General features: G+C 42.0%; 1 protein-coding gene and 1 long non-coding RNA gene across 3 annotated transcripts in view; one reads left to right on the top strand and one right to left on the bottom strand.

Annotated features, from left to right (window-relative positions):
• The window catches only part of LOC147023471 (putative serine/threonine-protein kinase MARK-C), a 45761-nt gene that overhangs the window by 5731 nt on the left and 21160 nt on the right, over positions 1-18870 (top strand). For both annotated transcript variants that reach the window (XM_085888895.1, XM_085888896.1), the window contains exons 3-12: positions 708-767; positions 2650-2751; positions 2840-2899; positions 5154-5248; positions 5552-5692; positions 7137-7243; positions 11152-11238; positions 12673-12714; positions 13950-13998; positions 18656-18727. In XM_085888895.1, coding sequence (XP_085745021.1) covers positions 708-767; positions 2650-2751; positions 2840-2899; positions 5154-5248; positions 5552-5692; positions 7137-7243; positions 11152-11238; positions 12673-12714; positions 13950-13998; positions 18656-18727 — 815 coding nt within the window. The remainder of the gene's footprint in view (positions 1-707; positions 768-2649; positions 2752-2839; positions 2900-5153; positions 5249-5551; positions 5693-7136; positions 7244-11151; positions 11239-12672; positions 12715-13949; positions 13999-18655; positions 18728-18870) is intronic.
• The window catches only part of LOC147023472 (uncharacterized), a 37275-nt gene continuing 32536 nt past the window's right edge, over positions 14132-18870 (bottom strand). Inside the window, exon 3 of the long non-coding RNA XR_015060202.1 lies at positions 14132-17968. This is a non-coding gene — a long non-coding RNA (uncharacterized LOC147023472). The remainder of the gene's footprint in view (positions 17969-18870) is intronic.

Genomic DNA, 18870 nt, shown 5'->3' on the forward strand with positions numbered 1-18870 from the left:
ATGTCTGAGCGGTGTTTTTTTTCTGGACAGCTTAGCTCCAGACATGTCCGGGCGGTGTTTGTCTCCGAACGTGTCCAAGTGGTGTTTACGATGGACGTGGGGAGTTTGTCTCCGGATGTGTCCGGGCCGTGTTCGGCTCACGTCGGTATTTATCTCCAGGTGGTATTTATAATATGACTGGTAGAAAATTGATTTCAGACATTATTTTGTTTCCATCTTCACTGTTATGCTATGCAGAAGCATTTTGATGAGACGGTATGAATCGTAATTAATACTCCACCGCACGTCTGCCTTCTCTTCCTTTGACATCTTGCTGCCTTGCCTTCCACCACCCCTCCTCACTCTCCCCACCTCCTCACACCCCACCCCTCCTCACTCCCCCACACCTCCTCACTCCCCCACACCTCCTCACTCCCCCACACCTCCTCACTCCCCTTTCTTCCTCTCTCTTTTCACCTCCACATCCTTACTCTCCCCCTACCCACCCCCTCTCCCCACCCCCTCTCCCCAACCCCTCTCCCCACCCCCTCTCCCCACCCTCTCTCCCCTTCCCCTCTCTATCTCTCCTACCCCTTTTTTCTCTCCCTCCCCTTTTTTCTCTCCCTCCCCTTTTTTCTCTCCCTCCCCTTTAATATTCCTGTCTGCGAAGTGGTGGGTTGTATTTGCTCATGTACAATAAATATAATTTTCAATATGTTTTATCCCAGGCAAAAGTGGAGGAGACGTGACAAGAACATGAATGGTTTCATCGATATTGAACAAAACGTGTAAGTAAGAGAAAATATCCCTGATAGATGTTGATAAAAACGTCCCAGTAAAAGAAATGGTCTTCCTTTTTGAAGGAAATTTAAGCAAACCTTGTCGTCTCTTGGACACATATTGCTCCTCAAATATTTTCTGTACCATAGGTTGGAGCTTTATGGGCTGGGGGATTGCTTTGAGGTACTTGTGCTGAGTTGTTTAGCCTGGGTTAGAATCTTGATCCAGATATTAATGTTCATCCTGGTGTTTTACATTAAGGGCAAGGCGTACATGTGTGTGCTGTCCCACCAAAGGACGTGAAGCAAGACAACCAGCTGCCAGCACTTGGGGGTATTGATGAACATCAATGATCCCATCATGTCTCTTAAAAACTGCAAAGAGTTGACTAGTTATTGCCGGTACCATGAACAAATAACAAATTCCTGCCAGTAAACAAAAGCAATGGTCAACCAGTTCGTGAAAGACTTGGGCCACAACCGTTTCCACTGACCAACTGTATAAGTCGGTGTTAGTTCTTTGGATAATTAAAGAAGAAGAGAAAGTTTGAGGTTTTCGGAATATCCATTGAGGAGAAGTGCATGTGGCAAGTGTCAGGAGGTACCTGATCTGAGGAGGGAAGCGATACGTGGAATACCACTTCAACCACATATGTATTGAGATGTCAGTCAACATTTGCAAATATTTAATCCATAATAAAGCATGGCAACAACTGCTTTCTACAATATTACATCAAAACTGGAAGGGCACTCGGTGGAGCACCTACCTCTGCCATGCAATGCCTGATCCACGAGAACATATCAGGCCCAATACATTATTGAAATATCATGCTCGGGTCCTGAGTTCAAATCCTGCTTGGCTGTTGAATTAATACCAGATGGGGTTGATTCAGTCTGTCATCCTTCTGAGGTCAGCAAAATGAGTACCAGCTTGCTGGGATGATTGAGCTATTTGAGTATCCTGCATTGGAGCAATGACCTGTCAAGGATTGTGCCCAATAGCTGAGGAGAGTGCTTTGGCAGCAACAATGAATGCTCTTCACAGAGTATGCTCCCAATGAATTTTGGATATTGTTTTTGGTCCTACCTCTCAATGGTGAATAATCACTTTAAAAATTCTAGTCGCCGGATCCAGATCTTCACCAAAATCGAATCAATTGATCCTTGTCACACACCCAACCTCTCCACAAAATCTCACCCAGATCTGTCCACAACTTTTTCAGATATCCTGCACACAGACAAACAAACAGTCAGACAGGGGTGAAAACATAACCTCCTTCCAGCTTCAGTGGTGGAGGTAATAATACCCACCAATAATGTCAACGAACACAAGGAACTTTGATGTGGCCATTTATCCAATCATGTCTGTGCTTCATAAACACCACATTAATTAAATTAATGAGTTTATTACCCCACAAGCGAAGTGCAAGGTAGGGTTAAGCAAATAGTCACACTCTTTCTGTCTACAGATTCAGTCTGTGTTTGACGAACTACTTGATTATCCCCACATTTTTTGAAAAAAACAACAAATGGGGACATCGTAATCCGCTCCGTCAGACGTCTGTCCATCCGTCATGCTCTCTTCTCCGAATTGGTTGAGAATACATTCACTAAAGTTGGTAGTTATGATCATCATATATGCAATCGAGCAAGAGCAGTCCATATTTGGACATGCCCCCTGGGGTGGGGTCAAAAGGTCAAATCCCCCAAAATACAATTACAGACACATTTTTAAATGAAACTTTTTACATGTAATAAACATTGGGGGACACATGAAATATGTAATGATTTGTTTGGATTTGACCACCGCTTCATGTCCCAGTGGGTGCGGACTTAGAATCACAGGGATCAAAATGGTTAAAAGGTACTGAAGAGAACTGTTCTTTTTCAGGGAAGCAAAGATGAACGAGTCTACTGATTACCAAGACGTCGTTCTGAACGACTCATATCCAGCAACTAAACCAAAGAAACCCACTCTTTGGAAGCGTCTAAAGTAAATAATTTTCTTTTCTTCATCTTTACTTTTTTAAACTTGTTTTTGGAAATATAAGAAACTGACTTTTCAATCCTTTTCAACCCAGGCATCGGTGCAAGAAACATGACAAGGAGGAGAAGGATTGTGGCAACAATAAACATCCCATGTAAGTACGAGAAAATGTCCCTTCAGAATGTTGTGACATGAAACATATGAGCAAGAAAAATGGTATTCCTTTAAGGAAATGAAAGCTAACCCTGTCACATCTCAGGACATCTTCCATCTGCCTCGAACTCAGCTTGCCTTACCTTTGCCTGCCAATCTTGCTGCTTGTATAAGTTGCTCGCAATAATCACTTCCACTTCACTGCGAAGCTTTGTTGGTGCTAAAACGGAAGCTGTGTTGGTGCCGAAAAGGAATGAAATTCAACATTTTGAATTATTCTCACTGATTTCAACATCACCGTAATGCACATTATCAAGTTGTTTCAGCTTTCTTTACATAAGAAGATTATTTGTCATTCCGGATACCACCGGGTGGTGCAAAACGATGCACATTTACATTGAGAAAATTGGAATCTTTCCCCCCATCCCCGCCTGAACCCCCTCCAAGATATGCTACCGAGGCAGAAACCATACTTGGGGTACCCCGTAGGAACATGCAAGAATTGATTGAGTCGTTTTTTTAGTTTTTTGAAGCATATGCACTGACAATAGAAAGTCTACACCCCCTTTCAAAATTTTCACCTTTTGTTGCCTTATATCCTGGAATTAAATTTCATTAATTACAACTTTTTCCACCATTATTGACACATCACAACCCACAACTTCCAAATGAAAAACAAATTCTAAAATTTTCAGAAAATTAATGAAAAATACAAAACTAGAATATCTTGGTTGGATAAGTGTCCACCCCACTGAGTTAATGCTTGGTGGAAGCACCTTTAACAGCAATTACAGCTGTGAGTTTGTTGGGATAGGTCTCCACCAACTTTGCACACCTTGATTGGCAATATTTACCCATTCTTCTGCACAAAACTGTTCAAGCTCAGTCAAGTTGTGTGGGGAGTGTTGATGGACAGCAATCTTCAAGTCATGCCACAGATTTTCGATTGGATTTAGGTCGGGGCCTTGACTCGGCCACTCAAGGACATTTATCTTTTTCTTCCTTAGTCAATAAAGTGTAGATTTGGCTGTGTGCTTCAGTCGTTGTTATGCTGAAAAGTGAACTTCCTTCCCAATTTCTGCTTTCTTGCAGAGGACAGCAGGTTTTCCTCTCAGATTTTTCTGTATTTTGCTCCATCCATTTTCCCTTGACTCTGCATGTCATCCTTCTGAGGTCGGCAAAATGAGTGCCAGCTTGCTGGTATCCTGTGTCAGAATGACGACCTGTCCAGGATTGTCCAATCGCCAAGGAGACTGCTCAGGCAGCACCAATGCTCTGCACAGATTATGGTCCCAATGGATGGATCGATGGATTTTCCCTTCCATCTGGACAAATGCCCCAGTCCCTGCTGATGAGAAATATCTCTGTAACATGATACTGCCTCCACCATGCTTCGAAGTCGGGATGGTGTTCTTTGGGCGATGTGTTATGTTGGGTTTGCACCAAACGTAACCGTTTGCATTTACACCAAAAGTTCCTTCTTTGTTTCATCAGCCCACAAAATTTTTGCCGCATGTCTTCAGAATCTTCAGCATGTTTTTTTTGCATCCCTCAAACGGGACTCAAAGTCGGCTTTTTTGAGGAATGGCTTCCTTCTTGCCACCCTCCCCTACAGGCCAGACTTATGGAGTGTTTGGGATATTGTTGTCACATGCACACATCGAAAGTTGCCATTGATCAAATTCGTTCTTCGTTTAAGTTTGTAAAAGTTGAGATACACCACATCCACTGCACTTCCTTCATCCACCCAATATTGGACTTTCAAAGTCAGCATGCATTAATGTGGAGCATTCCTGGAATTGAGATTTGAAATTTGCATTTTGATGAAATGATCGGCTGTTTCAACTTCCCTTTTAATCATTTGCCTCTTGATGTTCAGATATAGCTTCTTCTTCTTCTTCTTTCATACACTGTACATGGCTGTGACAGTTTATAGCTGGGCCGGTATTCAAACCTAGGTTAGGATGGCTTGGAGGTGCATGTGGGAGCTCGGGTCACCAAGTTGAAAAAAAAACAAAAACTTTTTGGTGATGTTCATACCCTCTTCACCATTTATTGGCTTCATCGTCAAACTGTGTTTGGAGATACTTAGTCGGGTATCAGTCCAGTAGTGTTGTTTATTGTCTGAATGCATAAAACATGTAGAACCAATGCAGTCTGATTCTCACCAACCTGACTAAATTTTAAATTTGACATTGTTTCTTCTTTGTGACATTTTTAAAACTACAGCTACACAAAATTTTTCTTTTCTGCAGGAATTTTGAGCCTCAAGTGACGAATGTGTCGCTTGAGGCAGAGAACAACGAGCCTCAAAAGAGAAATGGATCGTTTGAGGAAGAGCCGTTAACTGGTGAGTTTTGAGAATTATTTGGGAATTTATCTTTTCACAGAATAAATGATCATCTCTGTTCCAAGTATTTTGCATGTGAGAGGAGAGACCTGAAAATGGTTGTTTTTATTTGTTAATTTGCACTTGGTGGCTGCTTGATCCTCCTGACAATGACATAAACGATCATAAAGATCATGCTCAGGAGGAAGGATGATGTGCGATGATGGTACACTGCTTGCTTGAAGTGAGATCTGCACATATCTCACTGTTTATCAGGTGAATGTTTATTAATGTTCTGAAATATCTCCTCTTTGCATTTCTCAGATGAAAAAGTGAAGGCCTACCTTCTATGTCACAGAGATTTTCTGTTTGAGTACCTTCACTCTCATTATAGTGAGCTGTGTGGGTACGTGCATGAGCAGGTGCCCATTGAGACACTAAAGAGCTGGCTCGCTGCGAAGAAAGGTGAGTACCAAAGGCATACTGTGAAACGGAGGTCAAGAGGCTTGGGAGAGAGTCGGCAATGATCACGTCAGTCCACCAGACAATATTTTGTTTTCATGATATTTTATCTCATCTCAAATGTAACAGCATTTCTTTTTTCTTCGAATCTTTCCTCATGAGTCAAACATTTCTTGGATCCATTTTGACTGTTCTTGCCAGCACTGCTTTGTCTGACTGACAGGATGGCCTTGAGGTATGCACACTTGCCTCCATGCTGTCTAACCTGAGTTTGAATCCTGACCCAGTTATAAACTGTCATCCTGGTGTTGCACAGGCAGGGTCATTCACCAATGTGTATGCCGTCCATCGGATAGACATTAAATGGGAGTCCCATCTGCTGGCATTAATTTGTGGATGTTAAAAATCCCATGGTGTCCTTCGCGAAGAGTCGGCGAGCCATTGCCGGCACCCTGAACAAATTTCAAATCCTACCCTAACCAGTAGAGGGCACTGCATCAGCAGTACAGCCACCACCCTCTGCCAATGATGCGGCCCTGCTAACTTGTGCTTCATTACAATGAAGAAGAAGACTGCTTTGATTCTGAAATATAAACCCCTTTAATATCAATCCGGAAACGTAATTTTGTGTTCTTCATTGCTGTCCAACACTGTTTCAGATCCATTTGTGTGGTTTTTCCACCATTATTCCTCCTTTATCCTTTTCCTGAACAGAATTCCTCATTCATAAATTGATCTGTGTCCAGCAAGGCTGTACGGAGGTAGCAAATTTACCTCTGAACTGTCCAGTCTGCTTTGATTGATTATTATCATTCTGACCATACACTGTCAAATGAAGAGCTCGTCTTGCTCGTGTCGAACTGTTTTTGGCATTGTTGGTCCGCCAAAGGGTTGATGCCAGAAAGGTCAGCTTTCCCTCGCTTCTGACGGTAGATAGCAATGTCCTCCCTGGCGATTCCATCCGTTTAATAAAATAAAATTGGTGCTTCGCCAGTCGGGCATTTGGTCACAAATTTGCAGTCCCTCAGATGGACCTTGTGCTGGGTGTCCCATCTGATCACATTAGTTTGGAGATACAAAACATCTTTCGATGCCTTTCATGAAAAGTTGGCGAGTTATTGCCGGCACTCTGAACAAATTACAACAACCTTCCTTTACCAACTCCAATCATGTCAGGCTTTCCCGACCGCTTCCTGACAGTCTTGGGCCAACCTTACATGTTCTGAGCCCTTGACCTCTTACTCGGGACATAGTGTATGAACAACTGTCTAGCAAAGAAGAAGAAGAAGAAGAAGAAGAAGAAGAAGGAGGAGGAGACTAATTTATGAAATTGACATCTGATTTCCACAATTCACACACACACACATCGGAACAATGTGGTATTCTGTCCATTGATATTTTTATTTTGCAACATCTGTTTTGTATTGATTTTGCCTCTTCTTTCCAGGATATTCTCTCAATCGGAGTGAGGATGATGAGAGTGAAGAAAGTGATGACAGTGATGAGTCTGAGTCTGAGTCAAATCAAGACGAGCTCATTGTTAAGCCTAAAGTGGTAAGCAAGACATTGGATTACCTTAATACAAGGCCTGCTGTTGGCTTAATGGATAAGGTGGTTGGCTTAAGATTTTAGGGTCTTGAGTTTGAGCCCCTGCTGTGCATTGAATTAACACCAGGTGGGTTCTGAGGTCGGCAAAATGAGTACCAGCTTGTGGGTAACAGGGACACTGCATCAGTGGCACATTGCCCCCATCCCAGATCTTAAGAATTCAAAAGGGCATGTGGTAAGGGAAGAGTATTGACTGTGGGAGATTTTAACTTGCCAGGGATAGATTGGGTCCAGGAACAGGGAAAGGGCAGAGTGGATGAGGATTTCTCAGTTTTAGTCCAGGATTGCTTTTTAACCCAGTTTGCAGATCATGAGGGGGAGTGCAGTGTTAGACCTTTTAAGTAAAGATCCCAATATGGTGGAGGAGGTGGAGGTTGGGGAGCATTTAGGAGCAAGTGAACATAACATTGTGTGTGCAAAGATTTTGTTGAGGGTTAGAGTTCAGGATAGTAGGGTAAGGCTATTAAATTTCAGGAAGGCAAACTTTGAGGATATGAGGAGAGAATTGGGTGATGCAGATTGGGAGACTCCAACAACAGGAAAATCAGCATCAGAAAAATGGGAAACCTTTAAAAACCAAATGTAAAGAGTGCAGAGTCAGTACATTCCAATGAGGTGTAAAAGTAGAAGTAGAAATAGACCAGGGTCGTTGAGCAGTGAATTAAGTAATGCTATCAAGGAGATGCAGAAGGCATTTATGAGGTATAAAATAACAGGACTGGAGTTAGATTTAATCACTATCGAAGTAAACAGAGGCAAGTTAAGAAAATAACTCGGCAAGCCAAAAGAGAGTATGAGAAGGACGTAGCTAAGAATATTAAACATAATAGCAAGGCTTTCTTTAAGTATATCAGGGGAAAATAACAGGTTAGGACCAGTGTGGACCCATTGAGGAAAAGGTGGATAGCAGAGGGGGTGGTGATCAGATACAAGAAAGTATTGATACTTGTCTAGATTGGGCAAAAGACTGGCAGATGGAATTTAATCTGAGCAAGTGTAAGGTGTTGGGGATCGGAAAGAACAATGAAAATAGAGATTACAGGATGCAAGGGGTAATTTTGGAGCGTGTCACACAGGAGAAGGATCTGGGGGTGGTAATAGATATGGGAGGTGAGCAGGCAGCACAGTGCCAGTCAGCTTGAGGTAAAGCAAATCAGGTTTTAGGTTGTATACAGAGGGGGATCAATTATAAATTGAAAGAGGTGGTGTTAACATTGTACAGGAATTTAGTGAGGGCCACATCTTGAATGTTGTTTGCAGTTCTGGTCACCACAGTTCTGGACGGACAAAGATGCCATAGAGAGGGTTCAGCATAGGGCGACTAGATTGATTCCGGGCCTCGCTAGACTCAGCTGTGAGGAGCGGCTGAAGGAGACAGGGCTTTATACACGAGAAAGGAGGCGGTTATGAGGAGATATGATAGACATGCTTAAGAAAATGAAAGGTATAGATAAAGTAAGTGCAGATGAATTATTCAACAGAGTAGACAGTGATAGAACCAGGGGACATAGCCTGAGAGTTAAGAAGAGGAGAGTTAAGACGGGAGTAAGGCATGGGACTTTCACTCAGAGAGTAGTTAATGCATGGATTCGTCTCCCTGGAAAGGTAGTGGCAGCAGAAACAGTCGATAAGTTTAAATTAGAATTATATAGGTACCTGGAAGTTATGGAGATGGAGGGGTATGGGGATTTTGATAAGACATTGAGGTCGTTTGATTATTGATGGGTGATTGTGTACAGAGTGCTGTTGGTGGGGGGCCTTGTTAAGAGGGGTTGTGTGGTTGATGTGTGTTTTTAACCAAGCCCATGCCCCTCCCCGATGGCAAGGAAAGGGGAAATATATATTTATATAAATAAAAAAGATAGAATTAACAAAAAAACTACAAAAAACTAAACAAGCTCAAATGAGTTAAGATCCTCATCCTCTTAATGATGGCGTCATAAAAACGAATATGACGTCATTGTGATGTATCAGGTTTGCGATAAATTATCTGTGCTAATGCCCGGCTTGATTCCCGCATACAAAATTCAAACGGCTTGCCTAGTTTCGGAGATAATGGTATAGATTTCCATTTGCGGCGATATGATGACGTCAACTTTTTTTCTAGGAAGAATTTCCAAAATCGGAGATGGTTACTGCCTGCGCGTGGGCTTTCTGCATATACTTGGCAAGTTTCACAAAGATCCGATGAAAACTCTGGGTTGTGAAACAAAAAATGTCAAAAAATAGGAATGACGTCATAAAAATTGATATGACGTCATAGTGATGTATCATATGTGCGGTAATTCATTTCTGCTAATGCCCTGTTCGATTCCCGCAAAACAGAATTCAAAAAGCTTGCCTAGTTTCGGAGATAATTTTTTAGGCGATTCCCATTAGCGGAGATATTTTGACGTCATAACTTTTTTTTCTTGGAGGAATTTTCAAAATCGGAGATGATTACTGTCTGTGCAGGGTATTTTTACATATATACGCCAAGTTTCAGGAAGTTTCAATGAAAACAGTGGGCTGTGAAACAAAAAAGTCCACAAGAAGAAGATGAAGAACAACAACGTGAGTAAGACTTAGAGATCCTCCACGAGGATCTAAAAAAGTCCACAAGAGGAAGATGAAGAACAACAACGTGAGTAAGACTTAGAGATCCTCCACGAGGATCTAAAAAAGTCCACAAGAAGAAGATGAAGAACAACGACGTGAATAAGACTTAGAGATCCTCCACGAGGATCTAAAAAAGTCCACAAGAAGAAGATGAAGAACAACAACGTGAATAAGACTTTGAGATCCTCCACGAGGATCTAAAAATAACTATAAAAAAACTTGTTTCCTTGTTTCTTGTCCCCCCCCCCACAGCCCACCCCCCTCTAGAAAATGAAGCAGCTAAGCAGCCACGGACTGCATACAAAAAATAAAAACAACCTTTACACAGTAATACCCTGGTTTGTGATGGGGATGCATTCCTGAAAAGTTTGATGAGTATCAGAGTCATTTTTTTCATAACAATTCATGGAATGAGTGAGGGATGCGTTCCTAACGTCGCCACTTCAGGGATTATATTTCACTTTTTACCTGTGATATTACTAATTTTTAATTAATGACAGTTATAGTGAAGTACACAAACATGCAGCAGTTCTTTTGGCAATTTTGCGATCTCCCAATTTGGTACTTTCACGATGTATTCTGGAATCTTTATCAGTCTTTTAAGTTCTGAAAACGTTCGAGAATATAATGTGCGACTTTTAAAGCGACATAAGTGTGAGTTTAGGCAACGCAAATCAGATGTTGGTACAAATAACTTGATGTAAATCGGGGTATTACTCCGTTTATTTATTATCCCAATTATTTCCTTTTTTTTAGTTCCAATGAGATTTCTTACAATAGTTAATGTGAGAAAGACAGGATTGCCGAGAAGTACTCGCACTCCCCTCTGAGCTGTTGAACCTGGGTTTGAATCCCGACTCAGCTGTAATCTATCATCCTGGTGTTTCACAGGCATGGTTATTCATCAATGTGTGTGCTTGTACCCCGGATGGACGTTAGACTGGGTGTTAGACTGGCATTAGTCGGTGGACGTTAAAGATCCCACGGTGTTCTTCGCGAAGAGTAGGTGAGCTATTGCCGGCACCATAATCAAATTCTGAATTCCTGCCCTGACTTCCAGAGCCAGAGTGGGAACCTGACCAGCATTGTGGCCTCATAACTCCTTTAACAGTATGGACTCTCTGCGTAGAGTATGGGACATGAATATGATGATGATTTTTGAGTTGATGTGAAATAATCATTTAAACACAGCTTCACTATTTATCTTGTATATCATAAGCACTGTTGTCATGCTCTGTTTGTGCCTTTGTTTTCAGGTCGGGAACTGGGTGGTTATCTCCACAATTGGAGAAGGAGGTTGCACAATTGTCTCCAAAGCTCAGAACATCAACTCTGCAGAAGAGGTACAAGCTTGTGTTATATTTCCTGTGTCTTCCTTTCACCTTCTGGGAGCTGGTACAGCTCGTGGGAGAGCTCATAGAACACAGATCAGAACACGGTAGGGGGAGGCGGGGGGGGGGGTAAAAAAAACACAGACAGCAGGTTCGATGGACATGACAGAGGAACACATGGAATAAGAATGAGAGCAAAGGGATGGGGAGATTCTCCTGCATCTGAATTTGTCTCCTTAATTTCTGTTTCAATGAAACATGCTTTTTCTTTCGACTTGGTCCTTTTTTCTTCACACTATTTCAGGCCCCACATCATTCCTGGAGAAGATGACATCATAGATGTGATTACAATGGACAAATAATTTAATGTGTAATTTAACAGATGATGGCTGTGTGTTGGAAATCTCAGCAAAAAGAATGGGGAAAACCCCTTGAGGCAAAGTTGATGAGGATTCTTGATTCCTATCATTGTTTTTTTTTCCATTCTTTTTTCCCCCAATTCTCATATTGATTTCCATCACTGACCTCTTCCCCACCCCCTTCTATTCTCTCACCCTTTGTACCTCATTTTTATTTTCTCTTTCTTCCAATTCCTGCCACTCAACTATATTCACCTGTGATGTGTCCACGTAAGGGTCTACCTGTTCTCCATTTTATCCTCCATCTATGTAAAGTTGTCCATTTCTGACATTTAGCTCCTACATATATTTCTGTTTAAATGAATGTAATCATTGTATTCCACAATACACTGATATCATCTACATCGGTGAAACTCCTTTGGTATATTACAGAAATCCTTTTTTTGTGTGACGACCTATATGGAGCTTTCTGTATTTTCGTTGTCAGGAAAGTGCTATTCCGATATTCTGATTCATTTCTCAACCTATTTCATCCAAATGGTGTGCAATTCTAACCCAGCACGACCACAATTATGTGAATTACTCCCATGGTAGTTTTTTTTGTTTACAAGGTATTTTTGTACAAGTTGGCCGGGTACAAGAGCTTGCAAGCACATTACCGTGATTTCTGTGCCAGGCAGGAGAAAGTCTCTGTGTCGGTAAATACAGAAATAGTGTCCATTGTTGGAGTTTTTCCCATCGCCGTTCACTCCTATTAACTTCACGGAAAATACCGAAGTGCCGTCTTTACATTGCATAAAGTAATGACGTGATTCTGCTGCACACACATACAAAACCTGACAATGTGTTTTTATTTGAATATGTTTTTTGTAACAATTTGGACAGGATCACCCCCAAAATGCATGTTTTGACAGAAACTTTTCAAAATTTTCCATGGGCATGCCTCGGACCATCATAGTGTGAAGTTGTTTTGCTCGTTGCTTTCCTTTCTTCAAAAGGTCTGCAGTTTCATCCCTGTATATATTTTACTCACTTTCCCACATTGTAACCAAAGTCTCATGACATGACCTCTTATTGTCTCTTTCAGGTTGTTTTGAAGGAGGCAAAAAATGTGGCAGGTATCCAACAAGTAAGTTTGTGTGAATGTGGAGATAATGGTGTTTTAACGGCTGAACCAACACAGTTTAATTAACCCCTGAACCGTCCTGTTAGATCTTTTATCTGTGATTGATTTTTGTCTAATTGCCCTGGATGCTGATATTTTTTCTCTCTCTCTCTCTCTCTCCTCTCTCTCTCCTCTCTCTCTCCTCTCTCTCTCCTCTCTCTCTCTCTCTCTCTCCTCTCTCTCTCTCCTCTCTCTCTCCTCTCTCTCTCCTCTCTCTCTCCTCTCTCTCTCCTCTCTCTCTCTCTCTCTCTCCTCTCTCTCTCTCTCTCTCTCCTCTCTCTCTCTCTCTCTCTCTCCTCTCTCTCTCTCTCTCTCTCTCTCCTCTCTCTCTCCTCTCTCTCTCTCTCTCTCTCTCTCTCTCTCTCTCTCTCTCTCTCTCTCTCTCTCTCTCTCTCTCTCTCTCTCTCTCTCTCTCTCTCTCTCTCTCTCTCTCTCTCTCTCTCTCTCCCTCTCTCTCTCTCTCTCTCTCTCTCTCTCTCTCTCTCTCTCTCTCTCTCTCTCTCTCTCTCTCTCTCTCTCTCTCTCTCTCTCTCTCTCTCTCTCTCTCTCTCTCTCTCTCTCTCTCTCTCTCTCTCTCTCTCTCTCTCTCTCTCTCTCTCTCTCTCTCTCTCTCTCTCTCTCTCTCTCTCTCTCTCTCTCTCTCTCTCTCTCTCTCTCTCTCTCTCTCTCTCTCTCTCTCTCTCTCTCTCTCTCTCTCTCTCTCTCTCTCTCTCTCTCTCTCTCTCTCTCTCTCTCTCTCTCTCCTCTCTCTCTCTCTCTCTCTCTCCTCTCTCTCTCTCTCTCTCTCTCTCTCTCTCTCTCTCTCTCTCTCTCTCTCTCTCTCTCTCTCTCTCTCTCTCTCTCTCTCTCTCTCTCTCCTCTTTCTCTCTCTCTTTCTCTTTCTCTCTCTCTTTCTCTCTCTCTCTCTCTCTCTCTCTCTCTCTCTCTCTCTCTTATAATCTTATGGTTGTATTTAAGGTAATGTTTTCATTTGATTTCATTTGTTATTTTGTGGCAACATACATCAATACATACATTGCGCCCCTACAGGATTGCTAAAAAGTGAACCAAATCACTCTCGAGTTGCATTCCTAACCTTAATAAGGAATAATATTAAGGTTAGGAACCTTAATATATAACCTTAATAACCTTATAGAATAAATTTGTTCAATTTTCTCTTTCTCTTTCTTTCTTTTTTTTTTTCTCTTTTTTTTTTGCAGCTTCGGGAAGAAGCTGCGATGATGAAGCTCCTTGATCATAAAAACATTTGTAAGTATGGATTTCACTCAAACTTATCGCAGTATGAACAAAACACATTATAAATTGCTTCTGTGGCAAGAATTTCTCACTTATCACTCAACTAAATGACTTTTCTTCAACTCAATGAAAACATTTCGGTTTATTGAGAACTGCAAACATTGGACAAGGCAGTACGAAGACTGATATTTGTGAAGTTTACAACAATAAAACAAACTTACAAATATATTCATATATAGAAATACTAATAATATACATCATTTAAAATTACATGAATATGTATATTATGCATTAAAATAAATGTTGTTGTTGTTCGTCTTTCGGCTGCTCCCATTAGGGGTCGCCACAGCGGATCATCCGTTATGATCCGCATACTGATTTGGCAGAGGTTTTACGCCGGATGCCCTTCCTGACGCAACCCTGGTCGCCTCTTACGACACAGGGATATGCATTAAAATAAATGTATAGAATAAAAATGCAAATTATCCAGAAATAAAAGGACATTTTAAATGACAACAAAAGTTGTCCGAGCTTGGGGTCCCCACGGCGCAAAGCTCACTCAGCAAGGGCAATAGGAGCACTGGCATCAGCAACGAGATGGCGTGCACCGTCTCCGCAAATGTCGAGCGTCACCTGCAAATGCCCAGAGCGAGTACCAAGCTCAGAGTGAGCACCGCTGTGGTCCGTGCTCCCAGGCCTTGCAGACGGGCTGTGGGAATAAATCTGTCAACATAGAACAGTGGTAAATGCTGGCTCACAACCTGGGACCATGCGCCCTGCACGTCAACATGAGACTGAGTGCGCCCTACTCAAGCACTCGGAGCACTTTGTTCGTCCCGACAGCAAGCTCAATCTGAGCACTGTGTGAGCTCCACCTGCTCAGTTGCTCTTCCTCTTGGACCTCGGTCATCGTACTGGCGTCCTCCTTCCATGATCACACTCCTGCATCGGAGTGATGACCTGTTCAGGAATGTGCTTCCACCCCATTCCCACCCCCGCCCCCTGCCTTCGGATCCCTTTGGATCTGAAGATGAAAAAGGAGTAGTTCTTATTTGTCATGGCATCTGTGAACAAAATTTAATAGTATTTGGAACAAAGTCTCCATCATCACAATTCCTATATCAGAGACACTTGATTAACTCGTTTTAGAGAATAAATGTACATCTTGAGATTGAAATGCAATTCCATTTTCTTTATTATTGGTCTTTGAGATTCAATAGGATGGTGCAGACGAAGCGCACTTGAGATGTTGCGTCAGTGTAGTTCCCACCGTCGGAGTCGTGTTTCACTGAAAGCAAGGTAATGGATTTAAAAAGACACTTGAATGGAGATAGTGAGGGAAGGGTGAAGAGGACACAGAGGCTGAACAAGCTGAAAGATGGTTTTAGCAAAGATGGGAATAGTTGTTTCATATGCGGCCTTTGGCTGCTGGTTGTGTCATTTTTTCTGAAAGCATGGCTGTGCCGCTGAGTACTCACTTTTCTGACCTCAGAAGGATGACAGGTTGGGTCAACCCCACATGATGTAATTTCAACGGCATGACAGGGGCTCAAACTCAAGACCCTAAAGCTGCCACCTTAACCATTAAGCCAACACCAGGCTTCATTGCAATAGTGATGGTGATTGACCATGTGAGAAAAGAATGACGAACTGGTGTGAGAGGAAAAGGGAGGCTGAAGTAGCTGAGGCTGAGCGCAGGATATAAAATTAACCAGAGGAACAGAAACACGCACACAGTAATGAACCCACGATACGAAGGCACATTAATGAACACTACAAAAGTGTTCAACAAGCGATAGCAACAGAAACAAATGTTGAACGGTATACGTAGCTTTGGAAGTGAATCACTTCAAATTGAGAGGAGAAGCTGCCACTGGAAACTGGACCCTCTTTTGAGCTCTTTGTGTTTCACTTTCAATTGCTTTTGTGTGCAATAATCAACAAGAAAAAGAGCAATCAGAGATTACAGGCCCTCGCCAGGACTTGTTTTGTGTGGTGTTTGTGTTCCGGTATGTTAAGCCTGGCGATGGCTGAGTGGTTAGGGTGGTGGCTTGGGATCCTAGGGTCCTGAGTTTGAGCTCTGTTTCTACTGAATTAACACCAGGGGGTTTACTCAGCCTGTCATCCTTCTGAGGTTGGTGAAATGAGCACCAGTGTACTGGTAATAGGGGCACTGCTTCAGCGGCATAGCTGTGCCCCAAACTAATGATGCACCCAGCAGCCAAAACGGCTGTACATGATGGGAACTGATATGCTACGTAGTTAATAATAGACGTAACTATAACTGCCACTTTATAACTGCAGGCAGTGATGACCAGGTATCAAGACGTCCCGCTATGATGCAACCCTGCTTTGACTAGACACTTGACCCCGACTCCATGATGCTTATTATTATTTAATTGAATTCAGAATGGGATTAAAATAAATTCAATTCAAATGAAGTGGAAGACCAAATAGGTACAGTGCTACATTGGAGTCATTAGGAGGAACCTGACAAGAATTCAGGTTTCAGCTGCTACTCCTCCACCCTCAAATCCATCCAGGCACAGCCAAGTGGGCCTTATTTTTTTAGAAAGAACCCATATCAAAAAAAAAAATTCTTACTGCCAGACCGTGTCCAATCAAGTTGAAATTTAAAACATACATTCCCCTTCACAACTTGATCATAATTGTGAATTTCCACATCCATCGATGAAGTGGATCAAGAGAGAATTTTAAAAATGATTTTAGCTCAATCCAATATGGCTGCTAGACCATGTGACCTATGAATTATTCATGATACTCTGGTATCCCCAAGGTTCGAGGAACATTTTTGTGAAGTTTCCTCTGTGATATATGATGTCATATGTGTGAACGTTTTGTTCCTCATGGATCGGTGGTCGTACATGTAAAGTTTCACTTCGATCTGTTCAGCCGTTTCAGAGAAGATTTTTGAACGTTGTCTTTTTAAAAACAACATGGCGACTGAACCATGTGACCGATGATGTCATCATTTTTTTTTTTTCTGTGGACTAATTTATCCCAAGATGACCCTCAAAATTTTTCATGCTGATCGGATGTAGCATTCTATGTATGCCATTGTGACGTCATAACGAAGGCACCGATGATATGAAATGACAAGGGCACTCGGGAGAGCGCATACCTCTGCCACATATTACTTGATCCACAAGGGCCCAATACATTTTTGAAATATCATGCGAGACAGCACTATATCGTTTTTGGCCATATCTCTCAATGGTGAAGAATCACTTTAAAAATTAAATAATTCTCGTATCCAGATCTGGATTCAGATCTTCACCAAAATCGAACCAATTCGTCCTTGTGACAAACCAACCTGCCACCAAGTTTCGTCCGAATCCGTCCACAACGTTTTGAGATATCATGCTATATTTCATGTTTGGCCCTATATCTCAATGGTAAAGAATCACTTTTAAAATTTTCGCAGTCGGATCCGGATCCGGATCTTCACCAAAATCTAATCAGTTCATTCTTGTCACACACTGAACCTGTCCACAAAATTTCATCCCGATCTGTCCACAACTTTTTGAGATAGCCTGCACACAAACAGACAGAAAGGGGCAAAAACATAACCTCCTTCACCTTCGGTGGTGGAGGTAAAAATATAATTGCTCCCCATGAGGAGAACTTGTCATGTGCGAAGTTTCAAGATTTTCCTTGGTGCGGTTTTGGAGCTACAATAGTCCAAAGTTTTTCCTTTTTCCAACATGGCTGACACACCACGTGACCTTTGATGACATAATTATCATTAAAACATTCTGCATGAGTAGTTGCTCCCGTGTTGAAAATTTCATCTCAATCCAACATGCAGTTGCAGAGAAAAACACTCATGTTCTGTGTGGACAAACAAACAAGCAGTCATAGACTGGTACTTACGAAATCGTCAACTTGACCTCTGACCTTGTCTAATGAAAGCTGTCTCTCGAGAAGGTAGCGAAGCAAACCAGAAGTTTCTACGATGATTCTGTAACAAACCATAAAAAATCGAATGTTTGACCTCACTGTGACCTTCACCGTTGACCGATGTTGACCAAAATCTAATCAGCCCTTGCCATCACCGTCCTGAATCACGTGGTGTAATTTGACATTGGTAGCTTCTTCCGTTCTCGAGTTATCATGCCTACAAACAAACACACACACACAAACACAGAAACACACGACGGAAGTCATCAATATACTTACGAAATCTGAAGATTTCGTAAGTAATGAACAGACAAATGGACCCAAATGCAATACCCTCTCTGCTGGCGAGGGTAATAATGAGATAGCCACACACGGTAAATCAAATCTACTTAGCCAACCTCATCTGAGCAGTGTGTTTGCTGAATATCGTCCTCTCACAACAATTCTCATCAGTTGTTTGCCTTAACCTCAGTGTCCTCTACATGACTTGGGATTCAGGCATGAACTAGCCTTACAACACCCATGTTTATTGTATCGATGTACTTGTGAGTGGTGGGGTGCCCCCCAAATACTTACAGACAAGATCATGAATGGTGAAAGGACGATATTGACCCTCACCTGGGGATGACTTGTCATTTGAAGGGTCACACAAAATTTGGATGTTCATCATGTTGTTTAAAAGTGTTTGACTTTTGGTGAGTTTCTTATGTTATCTTAACTTGTGCTCCACTGTCTTGTTTCTCCACAGTGAAGTTTATTGACATCGTTGAAAATCCAAAGCTTGATCAAGTTTTCCTCGTTCTGGAGTATGTGGATGGAGGTGAGGCTTCTGATATAATTTTGCTGAAAATCCACTGTTTTTGACCATCAAGTTGACTTTTACTTCAGCAGCAAAATAATTTAGTAATTAATAAATATGAATTATGATGTCCTAATTTTGTTGGGACCTTTTATACTCTCTCT

This window comes from Eptatretus burgeri, chromosome 7, assembly GCF_056783735.1.
Source record: "Eptatretus burgeri isolate ZD-2024b chromosome 7, Ebu_testis_v1, whole genome shotgun sequence".
NCBI classification, from domain to species: domain Eukaryota; kingdom Metazoa; phylum Chordata; class Myxini; order Myxiniformes; family Myxinidae; genus Eptatretus; species Eptatretus burgeri.